This window comes from Gymnoscopelus braueri (genome assembly GCF_963280865.1).
Source record: "Gymnoscopelus braueri genome assembly, chromosome: 24".
NCBI lineage: Eukaryota > Metazoa > Chordata > Actinopteri > Myctophiformes > Myctophidae > Gymnoscopelus > Gymnoscopelus braueri.
The window spans coordinates 11,863,416-11,878,007 of record NC_137626.1 but is presented as its reverse complement, the minus strand read 5'-3'; the positions used below and the strand labels follow the sequence as shown (position 1 = coordinate 11,878,007).

At 40.9% G+C, this 14,592-nt stretch overlaps 1 protein-coding gene across 1 annotated transcript in view; it reads right to left on the bottom strand.

Moving 5' to 3' along the window:
* pwp2h (PWP2 small subunit processome component) overlaps positions 1-14,517 on the bottom strand; it is a 38,286-nt gene extending 23,769 nt beyond the window's left edge. The window contains exons 1-7 of the mRNA XM_080422710.1: positions 14,360-14,517; positions 13,610-13,722; positions 11,643-11,737; positions 10,355-10,454; positions 8,365-8,508; positions 6,762-6,897; positions 1,734-1,999 (exon numbers count right to left, since the gene is read on the bottom strand). Of these exons, the coding sequence (XP_080278836.1) occupies positions 1,734-1,999; positions 6,762-6,897; positions 8,365-8,508; positions 10,355-10,454; positions 11,643-11,737; positions 13,610-13,722; positions 14,360-14,377 (872 nt within the window). The 5' untranslated portion in view covers positions 14,378-14,517. The remainder of the gene's footprint in view (positions 1-1,733; positions 2,000-6,761; positions 6,898-8,364; positions 8,509-10,354; positions 10,455-11,642; positions 11,738-13,609; positions 13,723-14,359) is intronic.
* Between the last annotated feature and the right edge of the window lie 75 nt (positions 14,518-14,592).

The window sequence follows — 14,592 nt, the reverse complement described above, 5'->3', positions numbered from 1 at the left end:
TCATTGCAGTATTGATACTTGGCGTGGTGGGGTGGCTTGCATGCCTCAAGGACCCTGTGAGCCATATCGGCGGGGGCTCAAAGTTTAAAGCCCCTGGCAGGTTCAACCAAGCCGGGCAGGTCACGGGGGAGGGGCCAGACAAAAAGCAGCAACTGTTACAGAAACGTAGCTTGTAGATCTGCTATTTTTGAAAAATCGTGAAAGTGTGTGCAAATCTTTGAATATATATTGTTTTAAAGCGAACATTTTTAACTCAAATCTTTGCTTTGTGGGGGTCCCTGGAACAAAATATTTTGAGATGGGGTCGGCGGCCAAATAAATGTAATTTTGGGGGTCCTTGACATGAAAAAGTTTGAGCATCACTGATGTAGCAACATACGTTTTTTTCAGAATACTGTTGGGATTTAGAAGACATTTGTAGAATCGGCTGCAGGTCTTAAAGGGTTAACAACGGATGCAAAATAGGTGGAACCATCTTTCCCCACAGAGACATATCCACAAACTAAGCTGGAGATCCTCAGATAGGGCATACGGTCAACCCGATTGACCATGTCATTGTCAACAAGAAATGGCAACGATCTCTTCTGGAAGTCAAAGTCCACCGGGGGGGGGGGCGGATGTTGGCAGTGACCATCACCAGGTGGTGTTCTGGTGATGGTCACCAGAACACCACCTGGACCACCAGCCTTATCGAAACACCTTCGATAAGGCTCTCTTATCGAAGGGCTAAGAGAGCCTTTGTTGAGAACTTGGCAAGCGAAGCAGAGACGGCTGCAGCTAAAAGGACAACTCGGTATAGTGCATAGGATCACCAAACAGCTAAGCGGCCCAAGGAACATCTACACTAAACTGTGACAACTGGCGAGGCATAACACTTCTGTCCGTCCCTAGTAAAGTCTTTAGCAGAATTCTTCTTCAGAGATTTGATAGTGCCATAGATAGTCAAGCTAAGAGAGGAACAGGCAGGATTTCGCAAAAGGTGGAGGTTGTATCGATCAGATCTTTACCTTACGCAACATCATCGAACCGTGTATTGAGTGGAACGCCCCCCCTTGTATATTAACTTCATTGACTTTAACCCATTAAGACCTGGAACTGTGTCATTTTTAGATTTGAGCTAAAAAGCATTATTTTACACTTTTGGCTATTCAAAAATAGCAGATATACAAGCTCATAGCGCGGCACCGAGTGCCGCGCTATGAGCTTGTAGATCTGCTATTTTTGAAAATTCGTGAAAATGTGCGCAAATCTTTGAATATATATATTTTTAAAGCGAAAATTTTTAACTCAAATCTTTACTTCTGGGGGTCCCTGGAACAAAATATTTTGATGGGGGTCCGCCGCCAAATACATATAATTTTGGGGGTCCTTGACATGAAAAAGATTGAGCACCACTGATATAGAAACATACGTTTTTCAGAAAACTGTTGAGATTTAGGAGACGCGTAGAATCGGCTTCAGGTCACAATGGGTTAACTTCATTGACTTTAAGAAGGCCTTTGACAGTATTCATCGCGAGAGCCTATGGAAGATCCTAAGGGCATATGGAATACCTTCCAAATGCTGCATCTGTGTGTGTGTGTGTGTGTGTGTGTGCGTGCGTGCGTGCGTGCGTGCGTGCGTGCGTGCGTGCGTGCGTGCGTGCGTGCGTGCGTGCGTGCGTGCGTGCGTGCGTGCGTGCGTGCGTGCGTGCGTGCGTGCGTGCGTGAGAGTGAATCAGACGGGCAGCTTACGTGCTCTTCTGCTTGTAGCGGACGTTTGGCACCTTCCCTCCGTCTTTGGGGGCCTCGGCTTTCCCCCTGATGACCTCCCCCCCTGTGTGTTCCCCCCCTGCCTCCCCTTCGGCCTCCTCCTCCTCCTCCTCCTCGCCGTCTTCCTCGCCTCCCTTCTCTTGCCGTGAGGCAGGCTTAGTCTTCCTCGTACTGCCCAGCACCAGGCCGTCCAGCTCGGTGTCGCTCTCCCACGCGCACAGCTTGCCGTCCTGACTCACCGTGTACAGCTGGGCGGGTCGGTTCACCAGAACGCAAAAACACACAAGCACAACGAAAAGGAGACAAGAAAAGAGGGAATGAGGAGTACATTTAACAGACCTCCTATTAAAATTGGTACCATTAACCCTTTAAGACCTGAGAAGATTCTAGAAAGGTCTTCTAAATCCAAAACAAAATTTGAAAGAAAAACCCAATTTTTTTTTCCTCGATTTTTCAAAAATAGCAGATCTACAAGTTCATAGCGCGGCACTCGGTGCCGCGCTATGAGCTTGTATATCTTCTATTTTTGAATAGCCTAAAGAAATCTAAAGTGACACAGATGCGTTCCAGGTATCAATGGGTTAAGGCCTGAGTCCGATTCTCATTCTACAAAATGTCTTCTAAATCCTAACAGTTTTTCAGAAAAACCTACGTTTCTATATCAGTGGTTCTCAAACCTTTTCATGTCAAGGACCCCCAAAATGATAATGTATTTGGCAGCGGACCCCCATCTCAAAATATGTTGTTCCAGGGACCCCCAGAAGAAAATACTTGAGTTAAAAATGTTCGCTTTAAAATAAATATATTCAAAAGGTTTGCAAAAATGTTCTCAAATTTTCAAAAATAGCAGATCTACAAGCTCGTGTATATCTGCTATTTTTGAATAGCCAAAGTGAAAAATAATCTAAAAAGTGACACAGATGCGTTCCAGGTCTTAATGGGTCAAGGGACAGCCGGCCGGCAGGCGGACGGACCATGACGTCACGCTCATGTCACTATGCTACAACCATATAAGGAGTTGCCAATGCAGCTACGCCCAAAAAATGGAGTGTGTTGTTGTCTAACCTCAATGTGTCGTCATGACATCAGGCGCAAATAAATCAGTCAGCTCCATATATGGGCACAAAAGGGGGCATGCCCATATATGGGCATATACCGGTGATGACATCAGGGATGTCAAAAAGGGACAAAGACTAAGAGGTCTCCATATATGGGCATATTGGTCGGATTGGCGGTGCGACCACTCGTTTTATGTGAAAAGACCAAACCAAAAACTCCACAGAATACTGCACTAAAAGGCCTCCTCACTTGAGCTTTTACGGCCCAAGCGTTTAACCACGTGAACCCCAACGAATTCAAGGCTTGTCATAAATAGGCGAAGATTTAGTGACAATAGCAGATCTATAAGCTCAGAGTAATGCGGGGGTGTTGTAGATAGCTCCCAGCCAGCTTGTACATCTGCTATTTTTGAACATTTTGGAAAAATCTCGAAAGTGTTTGAACAATTGTGTTTATAGTAGAGCGGATAGTAGGAACAATCGTTCACTTTGTGATACAAGCGTGAAAATTGGCATGAACATTCCTTTAGGTCAACTCTTTGACTTTTTTAATCGAGCCACTCAAAAATCCAAGATGGCGGCCATTTTTCAAGATGGCCGATACCTTAGTGGGCAGTTAAGTGATATGATGGTTTATTTGGTGATACAAGCATGAAAATTGGCATGAGCAGTCTCTGTGGGTCACTTGACAATAGGCCACCCACAGCTACTTGAAATTTCAAGATGGCGGCCATTTTTCAAGATGGCCAACACTTTAGTGGAGCATTTAAGTTATATAATGGTTCATTTGGTGATACAAGCATGAAAATTGGCATGAGCAGTCTCTGTGGGTCACTTGACAATAAGCCACCCACAGCTACTTGAAATGTCAAGATGGCGGCCATTTTTCAAGATGGCCACCACCTTAGTGGACTAGTTAAGCTTAAGAAATCATTTAGTTGGTGATACAAGCATGAAAATTGCCATGAGCCGTCTCAAAAGGTCATTTGACAAGAAACCGCCCACAGCCACTTGAAATTTCAAGATGTCAATCTTTAAATGATACCTTTTCTCATAGAAATGTATTGGGTTCCTCAAAAAGCTCTGTCAAGAGAGGTTGTTTGACTGTGTTTTGTCTGACTCCTCGCCCACGACCTGTCCAGTTTGGTAAGACCTGTCAGGAGTTGCCTCCCACCGGCATAGCTCTCAGGGTTCACTGAGGTAGGCCTAAACAAGCTCCCTTACCACGACAAGGTAACAGTCACAAGGGAGGATATAGATATATATATATATATATATATATATATATATATATATATATATATATATATATATATTGTTTTTTTTAAACTAACAGCCATTACATGTGTCAAATAAATACTAAGGGGTGGGGATACAAAAAATAAGATGAATAAATTAGCACAGTTGTGGTGCTGATAAGCACAGTTGTGGTGCTGAATGGACAGTGCTCCAAAATTATGAGTAATGGCTAATACTGAATGGCAATAGCCACGGAACCATGACAAACGATACTAAGGAACTAAACTGAAAATGTGCTTCACTGTTAGATATGGCAGTGGAAGGCAGTGGAAGCAATGTTACAAAGTAACAACTGAAAATTACACAGTAATAGACTAGATAAAAAGTAAAACATGATGCGTCGATGTGACGAGGGGAAGCCGAGCCATAGGCCTCCACTTGAAAACACAGAGGACAACAGGGAATAACTCTGGCAAAATAAACATGCAAATAGGTTCTAGCAGGGGCAACTACATAGGCATGTGAAACTGAGTCCATATCTGAAGCAGTTACACCTTCCAGTACATGCCTTGGAGCACCCACATTTGGTCAACTCCCAACAACTCTCCGCAATAGGTGGAAGTGGAGTCCAGAAGACTTTCCACTTCTCGTCCTGTTCCACCCATCCCCAGTCAGATGGGCTCGGCATTTGTGGATGTCGCTTCAATGCCTGTCCCCACACGTATCCAGCCTCATAAGAAGCATGTTTGGCATGCTCTTTGAGTGCTGCTTGAGTTGGTGGGATCAAGTCATATTGTCTTTGCTTTCTGGCAAAGAGATCAAGCCTGGCCTCGTTCACAGTTGTGACATCGCTGGACCGGTCATACATTAGATCTTCTTGGCCTCTTGACATGGATATCTTTGGTATCTTCAGTGTCTTCAGCAGATGTAGATGCTCTCTTTTGGGCCCTTTCCAGCTCTGTGTTGTTGAACCTAAGTTTACAGCTTGAATTATATTTTGCTCTGTTTCTTGTCGATGTGCTTTCTATGCCATCACCTTCATCTAGTCGGGTTGGACTAAGTAAGATAGGCAGAGCATTGATCTTATGAAATAATGGAACATTTCTTGCAATGGTATCATAACCAGTACGATCGTGCTCTCTGTTGAATAAACTCGGCTGAATGAGTTTTTCCTTGGTGACCTGCTGACAAATTAAACATCTGTCCCAGTTAGTTTTCACAACTGTTATGATGGCTTCTGCCATGTTTGCAGCATAGGCAGAGGCCGAGGGTTTATCCTTTTACCACCTTTTACCAAGCACTTTGATGTATGGGATACAACTAAGTTCGTGCCTTAACCCTACACTTAGTTCGATCGTTCATCCAATGCCATTTAAATCCTGAGCGATCTGTACACCATCCGGTTAACTAAAACCCCATTAACCTTGGCTCGGCTCTCCCGTGCTGGCACAACCTGTCAATTCAGGTGCGGCTATCTAACTGTTTTGGGGTAAATTAGACAGCATTTGGGATACCAACTTTCAATTAGCTGACATTGAACCCCACTCTGAGTTTAACAGCAGTGATATATCACCAGTGTGCCCTGGTAGTGCAGATATTCACTCTTATCTAATCTATCTATGATCAACAAATCAACACAACTATATTGTGATGTGTTAAAAGTTGTTCTTTAGCATAATAATAATAATCGTATAATCGTCCTTAATGAAAAAAAAACATACATTTCTATGAGAAAATGTATCTTTTGAGGATCCAGGGGGCGGCCATCTTGAAAATAGAAATGTAAAGTGGCTGGGAGTGTTTTCTTGTCAAGCAACCCTTAGAGACTGCTCATGCCAAATTTAATGCTTGTATCACCAAATAAACCATTATATAACTTAATTGCTCCACTAAAGTGTTGGCCATCTTGAAAAATGGCCGCCATCTTGAAATTTCAAGTAGCTGTGGGTGGCCTATTGTCAAGTGACCCACAGAGACTGCTCATGCCAATGTTCATGCTTGTATCACCAAATAAACCATTATATAACTTAATTGCTCCACTAAAGTGTTGGCCATCTTGAAAAATGGCCGCCATCTTGAAATTTCAAGTAGCTGTGGGTGGCCTATTGTCAAGTGACCCACAGAGACTGCTCATGCCAATTTTCATGCTTGTATCACCAAATAAACCATCATATCACTTAACTGCCCACTAAGATGTCGGCCATCTTGAAAAATGGCCGCCATCTTTGATTTTCAAGTGGCTCGATTAAAAAAATCGATAAATGACCTCTAAAGATGATCTGTACCAAGTTTCACGCTTGTATCACCAAGTGAACGATTCTCCCAATATATTGCTTTTAGCCGCTGTACTATTAGGAGGCATTTGTAGAATCGGCCTCAGATCTACAAGCTCATAGCGCGGTACCGAGTGCCGTGCTATGACCTTGTAGATCTGCTATTTTTTTTAAACCCGTGAAAATGTGTGCAAATCTTTGAGTATATATATATATATATATATATATTTTTTTTTTTTTTTTAAGCAAACATTTATAACTCATATCTTGGCCTCTGGGTCCGTGGCCAAATACATATCATTTTGGGGGTCCTTGACATGAAAAAGTTTGAGAAGCACTGATATTATAGCAACATAAATTCTCCTTTAATTAGTGACGGCATCCTCGTGAAAGCAAATGAGCTGAGAGAGAAGACATCGTCACAGAGAGAGGACACTCACATCTAGACTGTCCTTCTCAAAGAAACAGCCCACCACGACGTCCTTGTGTCCTCCCAGGGAATAGTAGATGAGGTTGGCCCAGCGCTCGGCACCAAACACCCATGTGGACATGTCTTTGGCGCCCACCACGAAACACCTTTAGGAGGAAACGGAAGGACAGTGATTTTACATGATAGTGCTGGGAAAAGTACAGTAATGAATCGATTAGTCACCCCATGGAGACTTGAATTCATGGCTATTTCATTTTTTTTTGTCGCATTCCTACTCCAATAATTTGATGACCGGCAGCGGTTCCGGTAGGAGACACAAAGAGTCTCCTTTGTGTCTCCTAGCGGAACCGCTGTCTACCGGTCCGCTGGTCATCAAATTATTGGCTTAGGAATGCGACAAAAACAAAAGAATATCCATGAATTCAAGTCTCCATGGGGTGACTAATCCATAGAAAAAAAGTCATTTTGGGGGTGAACTATCCCTTTAAGTAAAAGTATTAATACTGCAATGTAGAAATACTTCATTACAAGTAAAAGTCCAGAATTCAAAATTTACTAAAAGTACAAAAGTGTTGGTATCAAAATGTACTTAGAGAACCAAAAGTAGAAAGTACCATTATGCAGAAGGTCCCATTTCAAAAGTTTTCAAATAAATAAAATGTATTAAAATCTTTTGAAAATAGCAGATCTACAAGCTCACAATGCGTCGCGAAGCTTGCAGATCTGCTATTTTTCAAATGGCCAAAATGTATATAGGGCTGAAGTGGTTTACATCTTTACAAACTGTTTACATCTTTACAAAGAGATTCTATCTTTTCTCACATTGAACCAAACCCTAACGTCTCTATTTCTCTATTCATAATAGGCCCGGAAACAGCCGACCTACAATCTTTGAAGCTTGTGGCGCATTTTCTGCTTTTACATTGGCTATTTCTAACAAAAAAAAAAAAACCTAAGTCTTGCTAGACGAGATCGAAATCTCGAGATTTCGATCTCGTCTAGCAAGACTTTTTTTTTTTTTTTTACAGTGTTCTGTCACTATGAACGTTCTGTCACTTAATAAACCTATTAAAATACGCGATCTAGCGCAAGGCCTATTGGCGCACGTTTTAACCCATTAATACCTGGTAATATCTGTGTCATTTTTAGATTTGAGCTAAAAAGCATTATTTTACACTTTGGCTATTCAAAAATAGCAGATATACAAGCTCATAGCGCGGCACCGAGTGCCGCGCTATGAGCTTGTAGATCTGCTATTTTTTTTTCATCGAGAAAATGTGTGCAAATCTTTGAATATATATATATTTTTAAGCGAACATTTGTAACTCAAATCTTTGCTTCTGGGGGGTCCCTGGAACAACATATTTTGAGATGGGGGTCCGCGGCCACATACATATAACTTTGGGGGTCCTTGACATTAAAAAGTTTGAAAACCACTGACATAGTAACATTCTTTTTTTTTTTTTTAACTGTTAGGATTTAGAAGACATTTGTAGAATCGGAACCTCAGGCCTCAATGGGATAAGCTGTGGTCGGACCCGGGATGGAGTTATGACATTTTTTTTTACTGTACCATTCATCCTCAGATATCATAAACGTTCATAAAAGCTCACTTGGAGTCGTCCGTCCAGTCGATGCAGGTGGTCTCGTCGTAGGGGCCGTGGTAGCTCTTGTCCAACACGAAGGCGTTGAACTCCCGCCGTTTCCCAGGAGCGTGGTACATCAGCGCTACGTTCTCTTTAGTCACGACAAACTTCCTGAGGAGGACAATGTCATAACAGTCTGAGATGATGGCCTCCGCTCTCTCCACGCTCTCTTTCAACAGATCAGCGATAGGTACACAATCCAAAAGGACGCATTAACCCATTAAGACCTGAGGCCGCGTCTAAAAAAATCGAAATCCTAAAAGAAATCGGAAAAAAATATTTTAAAAAAAAAATCACGATTTTTCAAAAATAGCAGATCTACAAGCTCATAGCGCGGCACTCGGTGCCGCGCTATGAGCTTGTATATCTGCTATTTTTGAATAGCCAAATAAATCTAAAGTGACACAGATGCGTTCTAGGTCTAAATGGGTTAAACGCTCTATTGTAGGCCTGTCACAATTATTACATAATCTAGTCTAATGGCTAATCGATCAGCTATTTCTGATTTATTTTTTTTAATACGTGAGGACTCACGTATTAGAAGGACAATATCAGTCACCAGAACCAAGGACGGGTGTTTCCGATGAATCGAACATGGTTAAAATGGAGTTTGAAGTTACAATGGGTTTGTATAGGGCCGTGTCTGATAAAAATGAATATCAAATATCTAAATACTTAATCAAGCAACTTAAAAACGGTCTGGGGGGCTCACAAAAGCCTGAGTAGAAGATAAAATGACCAAAAGCTTTGTAGAAAGTGAAATATCCCTTTAAGCCTTCCAGAACATATTTTCAAAGGAGAGTATTTTTCTGTCGATTTGCATAGAGGCCGATATAATCCAAAACTCACCGGCCAGTCTTACCATTCACAAGTTGTTTTTTTGCACAGAGAAGGGAAATGTCTACATATATCACAGTTCGTAACGCAAAAGCAATCTTTGATCAATTGATGTATTTGTTATTACTGTTCAGTCTAAGCAGAGCATGCTGTTTACTAGCTCCAATCGGAACCTCTCCCTCGGTCCTCCGCTGTAAAGCTCCCAGATGAGGTTCCACATTCTCAGGTGCCTGTGGGGGGGGACACCGCCGAATATTTTCCACTATGCATGATTCTTACTCTTTTCCGCACATTGTATCCAGAAAGTAAAGGTTTGTAACAGGGTTTGACTGGCCACAGGCCAGTGTTGATTTCGTCGACTAGAACTATGACGAAAAATGTCCGTCGACTACCTTTTTTCCCTGACGAAAACGAAATAAAATGAAATAAAAACTAAGCTATGACGACTAAAACTAAGACTAAATATATTGACAATTTCGTCAACAAATAAAAACTAGACTAAAATGTTAGTGAGGGGTGAGTGGAGAAGAGATTCAGTAGAACTAAAAGACAAGTCATTTTATGTTTGGTTGCGCTCGTGTGTTGCGCTCTGAAAATAGCCGATCTACAAGCACGCTGCGACGCGTTGTGAGCTTGTAGATCGGCTATTTTCAGCATGCAACCAAGTGTAAAATCAGCCATTTACGACGCCATCAAGGCACCGCCAAAAATACATTTTAGTCGACTAAATCAACTGTAGATTTAGCCGACTAAAATCGTATGATATTTAGTCGACTAAAACCAGACAAAACATTTCAGGTGACTAAAAAAATCAAAAGATTTGCTGTCAAAATCAACACTGCCACAGGCTGACTAAATACGCGATTTAAACGCTCGTTTCAAACCCGTCACTTAGATGTCCTTGACCGCTAAAAGTTCAAACATCTGAGAGCAGGGGGGGGGACAACCTTTACCTTTTGGATACCATGTGCGTAAATGAGTAAGAATCATGCATAGTGGAAAATATTCGCCGGTGTCCCCCCCGCCCCCCCCCCCCCACAGGACCCCGAGAATGTGGGACCTCATCTCGGAGCTACACAGCGGCGGGAGAGGTTCCCAAATGGGGGCTATAGCTGTTTACCTGCCATCGGGTGAGAAACGGATGCTGTTGACAGGCTTGTGGAAGTGAAAGTGATGGAGCACTGCCCGGGTGACCAGACTGACCAACACTGCTGCACCATCTGTACCACACACACACACACACACACACATATGAACAATTAACACATATTAACCCATTAAGCCATTAAGACCTGAAGAAGCATCTGTGTCATTTCTAGATTTGAGCTGAAAAGCATTATTTTACACTTTGGCTATTTCAAAAATAGCAGATCTACAAGCTCATAGCGCGGCACCGAGTGCCGCACTATGAGCTTGTATATCTGCTATTTTTGAGAGATCGTTAAAATTTGTGCAAATCTTTGAATATATATATTTTTTTAACGGACATTTGTAACTCAAATCTAGCTTCTGGGGGGTCCCTGGAACAACATATTTTGAGATGGGGTTCTCAAACTTTTTCATGTCAAGGACCCCCAAAATGATACGTATTTGGCCGCCGAACCCCATCTCAAAATATTTTGTTCCAGGGACCCCCCAGAAGCTAGATTTGAGTTAAAATGTTTTGCTTTAAAACAATATAAAGATTTGCACACATTTTCACGATTTTTCAACAAAAAAAAATCACAATACACCCTTGCATCTGGGATCGCTCAGGGAGTAAAGCTACCCGGTCGCTGCGTGTACGAACCAATCAGCGGCTGCTAGGGGCGGGATCATCCGATCACCTGCCAAGTAGCTTGAAAAAAAAGATGAAACGCCGTCTGGCATCGATTCTGCTACCGGAGTCTCATGTAGGCTGTGAAACAAAATGTGTGTCGCAAGCTTCTTCCATTTGGCGGAGTCAGGTTAGGTTTGTTTAGCCCCGCCGTCAAAGAGGTGAATGCCTTTTAGGGCTGGTGAATTAATATTCGAATATCGAATATGCCTCGAATATGGGGAAAATATGTATATTCGAATATGAAAATGTATATTCGAATATTGGAGGGGAAAAAAACACATCTTTTTTTTGACAGGAACAATACAAAAAACAATGTATCAAGTTATAAAAACAAACAAAAGATATGTTTTATTGGATCCAAGCACTTGATACATTGTCTTTTGTGTTATTTTTTTATTTATGTATTTTTTAATAATAATAATAATAATATTCAAATATATTCGAATATCTGCCCATTTTTAAGACCAATATTCAAATATCATTCATTTCTGAGGAAAGTTGACAGCCCTAATGCTTTTCAGTATTTATTTCTCCATGTACTGAAGAGGAACCTTTCTCCTTCGGTTTCAACCTATAGTGGCTTCACTACCTTCATCCACCAAGACAGCCAGGTTCCCATCGGGAGAAAGACCCACACATGCTATGTTCTTCTTAGTGGACACCGGTAACGTCTCGGATTTGTTGCTGAGGGACAGGGAAGAAAAATGTGTCAGAATGTAAAATATAAACAATCCATAACAGGGGGTATGGTGGTCAGTCTGTGTCATTTTTAGATTTCTTTGGCTATTCAAAAATAGCAGATACACAAGCTCATAGCGCGGCACCGAGTGCCGCACTATGAGCTTGTAGATCTGCAATTTATTGAAAAAAAAGGTGAATTTTTTTTGCAAATCTTTGAATATATATCAATTTTTTAAAGCAAACATTTGTACTCAAATCTTTGTTTCTGGTACAAATGTCTTGAAAAACATACGTTTCTACATCAGTGGTTCTCAAACTTTTTCATGTCAAGGACCCCCAGAATTATATGCATTTGACTGCGGACCCCCATCTGAAAATATTTTGTAATAGATTAGGGAATATTGTTTAGTCGTTTAATGTCGTAATAGGGACCACCAGAAGCACAGATTTGAGTCAAAAAATTACTATTTAAATCATATTATATATATATATATATACATTTAAATATTATACACATTTTCAAGATTTTTCAAAAAATAACTGAACTACAAGCTCATAGCGCGGCACTCAGTGCCGCGCTATGAGCTTGTAGATCTGTTATTTTTTGAATAGCCAAATAAATCTAAAACGACAGAGACGCGTTCCCGTATTGACTGGGTTAATATTACTCCAGATTATGAGAGCACTGAAAATAGCTGACCTACAAACCCACATGCGACCTATGAGCTTGTAGATCTGCCATTTTCAACAAAAGAAATTTTGACCAATCCCCTATGTGGGTCCCATTACATGCCTATGCACCTGACACAAAATATTTTCAAATGGAGGTACTCAAGTACTGTACTTAAAGGTAGGGTAAGTGATTTTCTTTGGTTAAAATAAGTGTTAAATAGCTCTATATTCTGATAGTACTCATTGCTATAGAGTGTTTGTTCAGTATTAGGAGTCTCCTTGTCTCTCTCCACCACTTTATTAAACAGAAAATGCATTTTCGTTTCAGTTTCAGTTTCATTTCCAATTTTATCCAACCAGGACAGAGAACTCAATCAGGATACAGATTAAACAAGTGAAATTGGAAGTGATGACACTAAGAAATGAGCAGACAAAATTGGAACTGGAACACTATACAAATTAAGCTTAAAAATTGGTACTTTCTCCTGATTGGCTGAGATTTTGACACCTACCGAAAAATGTATTTTCTGTTTATTAAAGAGCTGGAGAGACAGGGAGACATCTGTTACTGAACAAACACTCTATAGCAATGATTACTATCAGAATATAGTATTTTAACCTTTTAACAAAAAACTTTTTGTTTTAACCAAAAAATATCACTTACCCTACCTGAGAGTTTTGAGGTATTTTTACTTTAGTGGAGTATTTCCAATACTTTTGCTTTTACTCCACTACATCTGAGGAAAATATTGTACTTTTACTGCACTACAATTATTTGAAACTTTAGTTACTAGTTGCTTTTTAGATTTTTCTTTTATTATTACTAAACAGAATTAGCCACTTAAGCCTTAAGGTCTATATATATATATTTCGGCTAATTGAAAATAGCAGATCTACAAGCTCACAATGCGTGGCGATGCAATGCGTTGTTGGCTTGTACCTCTGCTATTTTCAAAAGATTTGTATACATTTTGAAAACTTGAAATGGGACATTTCTGCATAATGAGTACTTTTACTTTTGGTACTTGAAGTACATTTTGATACAAATACTTTTGTACTTTTACTCAAGTAAATGTTGAATTCCGGACTTTTACTTGTAACAGAGTATGTCTACGTTGCAGTATTGATACTTGTACTTAAGTTAAAAAAAGACAATTCACTCCCTGTAAGCAGTAACACCCAAGGTTTCATTCATTCACTCACTTCTTCAGATCAAACACTGTGATCCTGTTTCCAACCGGACTGATCACTGCGTTTCCATCCTTGGAGAAGCTCAGGTTTCCCTGACGGTACACGGCTCCGTACAGGTTGGAAAACTACAAGGAGTGTAGAAATAAACACTATTTATTCATATTAGCCCTGAAACATGACAGTCAGACTCATATCATGACAGTCATTGACGGAACTTCAACATGGTATGGGCACTTTCCCCGTTTACAACCCGTACATCGACATAAACGTTCAGATTTCAAATATAAAGTGATGACCCCACGGCCACGGATGTAACAAGTCGAAACGGGTGGGTCTAAGTACCCAAATCTTCCGTATTGTTCAATTTTAAAAAAGCATTTTAATCCGATGGCCATTTTCTCTGAATTTCTTTCATATAGCTTTCTACGACGCGACCCTATCGGTTGGGAGGTGTACTGCACTCTGATGCGCTATAACTCTACGAGAAAATGGCCACCGATCGGATTAAAATGCTTTTTTATTGAACAATACGGAAGATACGGGTACTTAGACCCACCCGTTTCAACTTATTACATCCGTGGCCGTTGGATCAGCACTTTATATTTGAAATCTGAACGTTTATGTGGATGTACGGGTTGTAAATGGGGAAAGTGCCCACACCAGGTTGAAGTTCCATCATGACTACATTTATATAATCTAACTATGCGCTGCAGTCACTGACGTTATAACGTTATAAAAGTCGGCCGACAGTGTGTTACTTACCCTGTAAGCGAACTTCATGGTGTTAAATCCTCCTTATACTTCGTACTTGTGAATAATAGATCATATGCTACTGTGTAAACATGAATATAAGGCTCATTTTAGTGAGATCTCAGTCCATGCAGCTTCTCTCCACACACACACACAGACACACGTGTTTACGTTTTGTTGACACCCCACACTTCCGGGTTACTGCTGCTTGAGTTGAAAGCTCAAACCGCCGCCCTCTAGCGGTA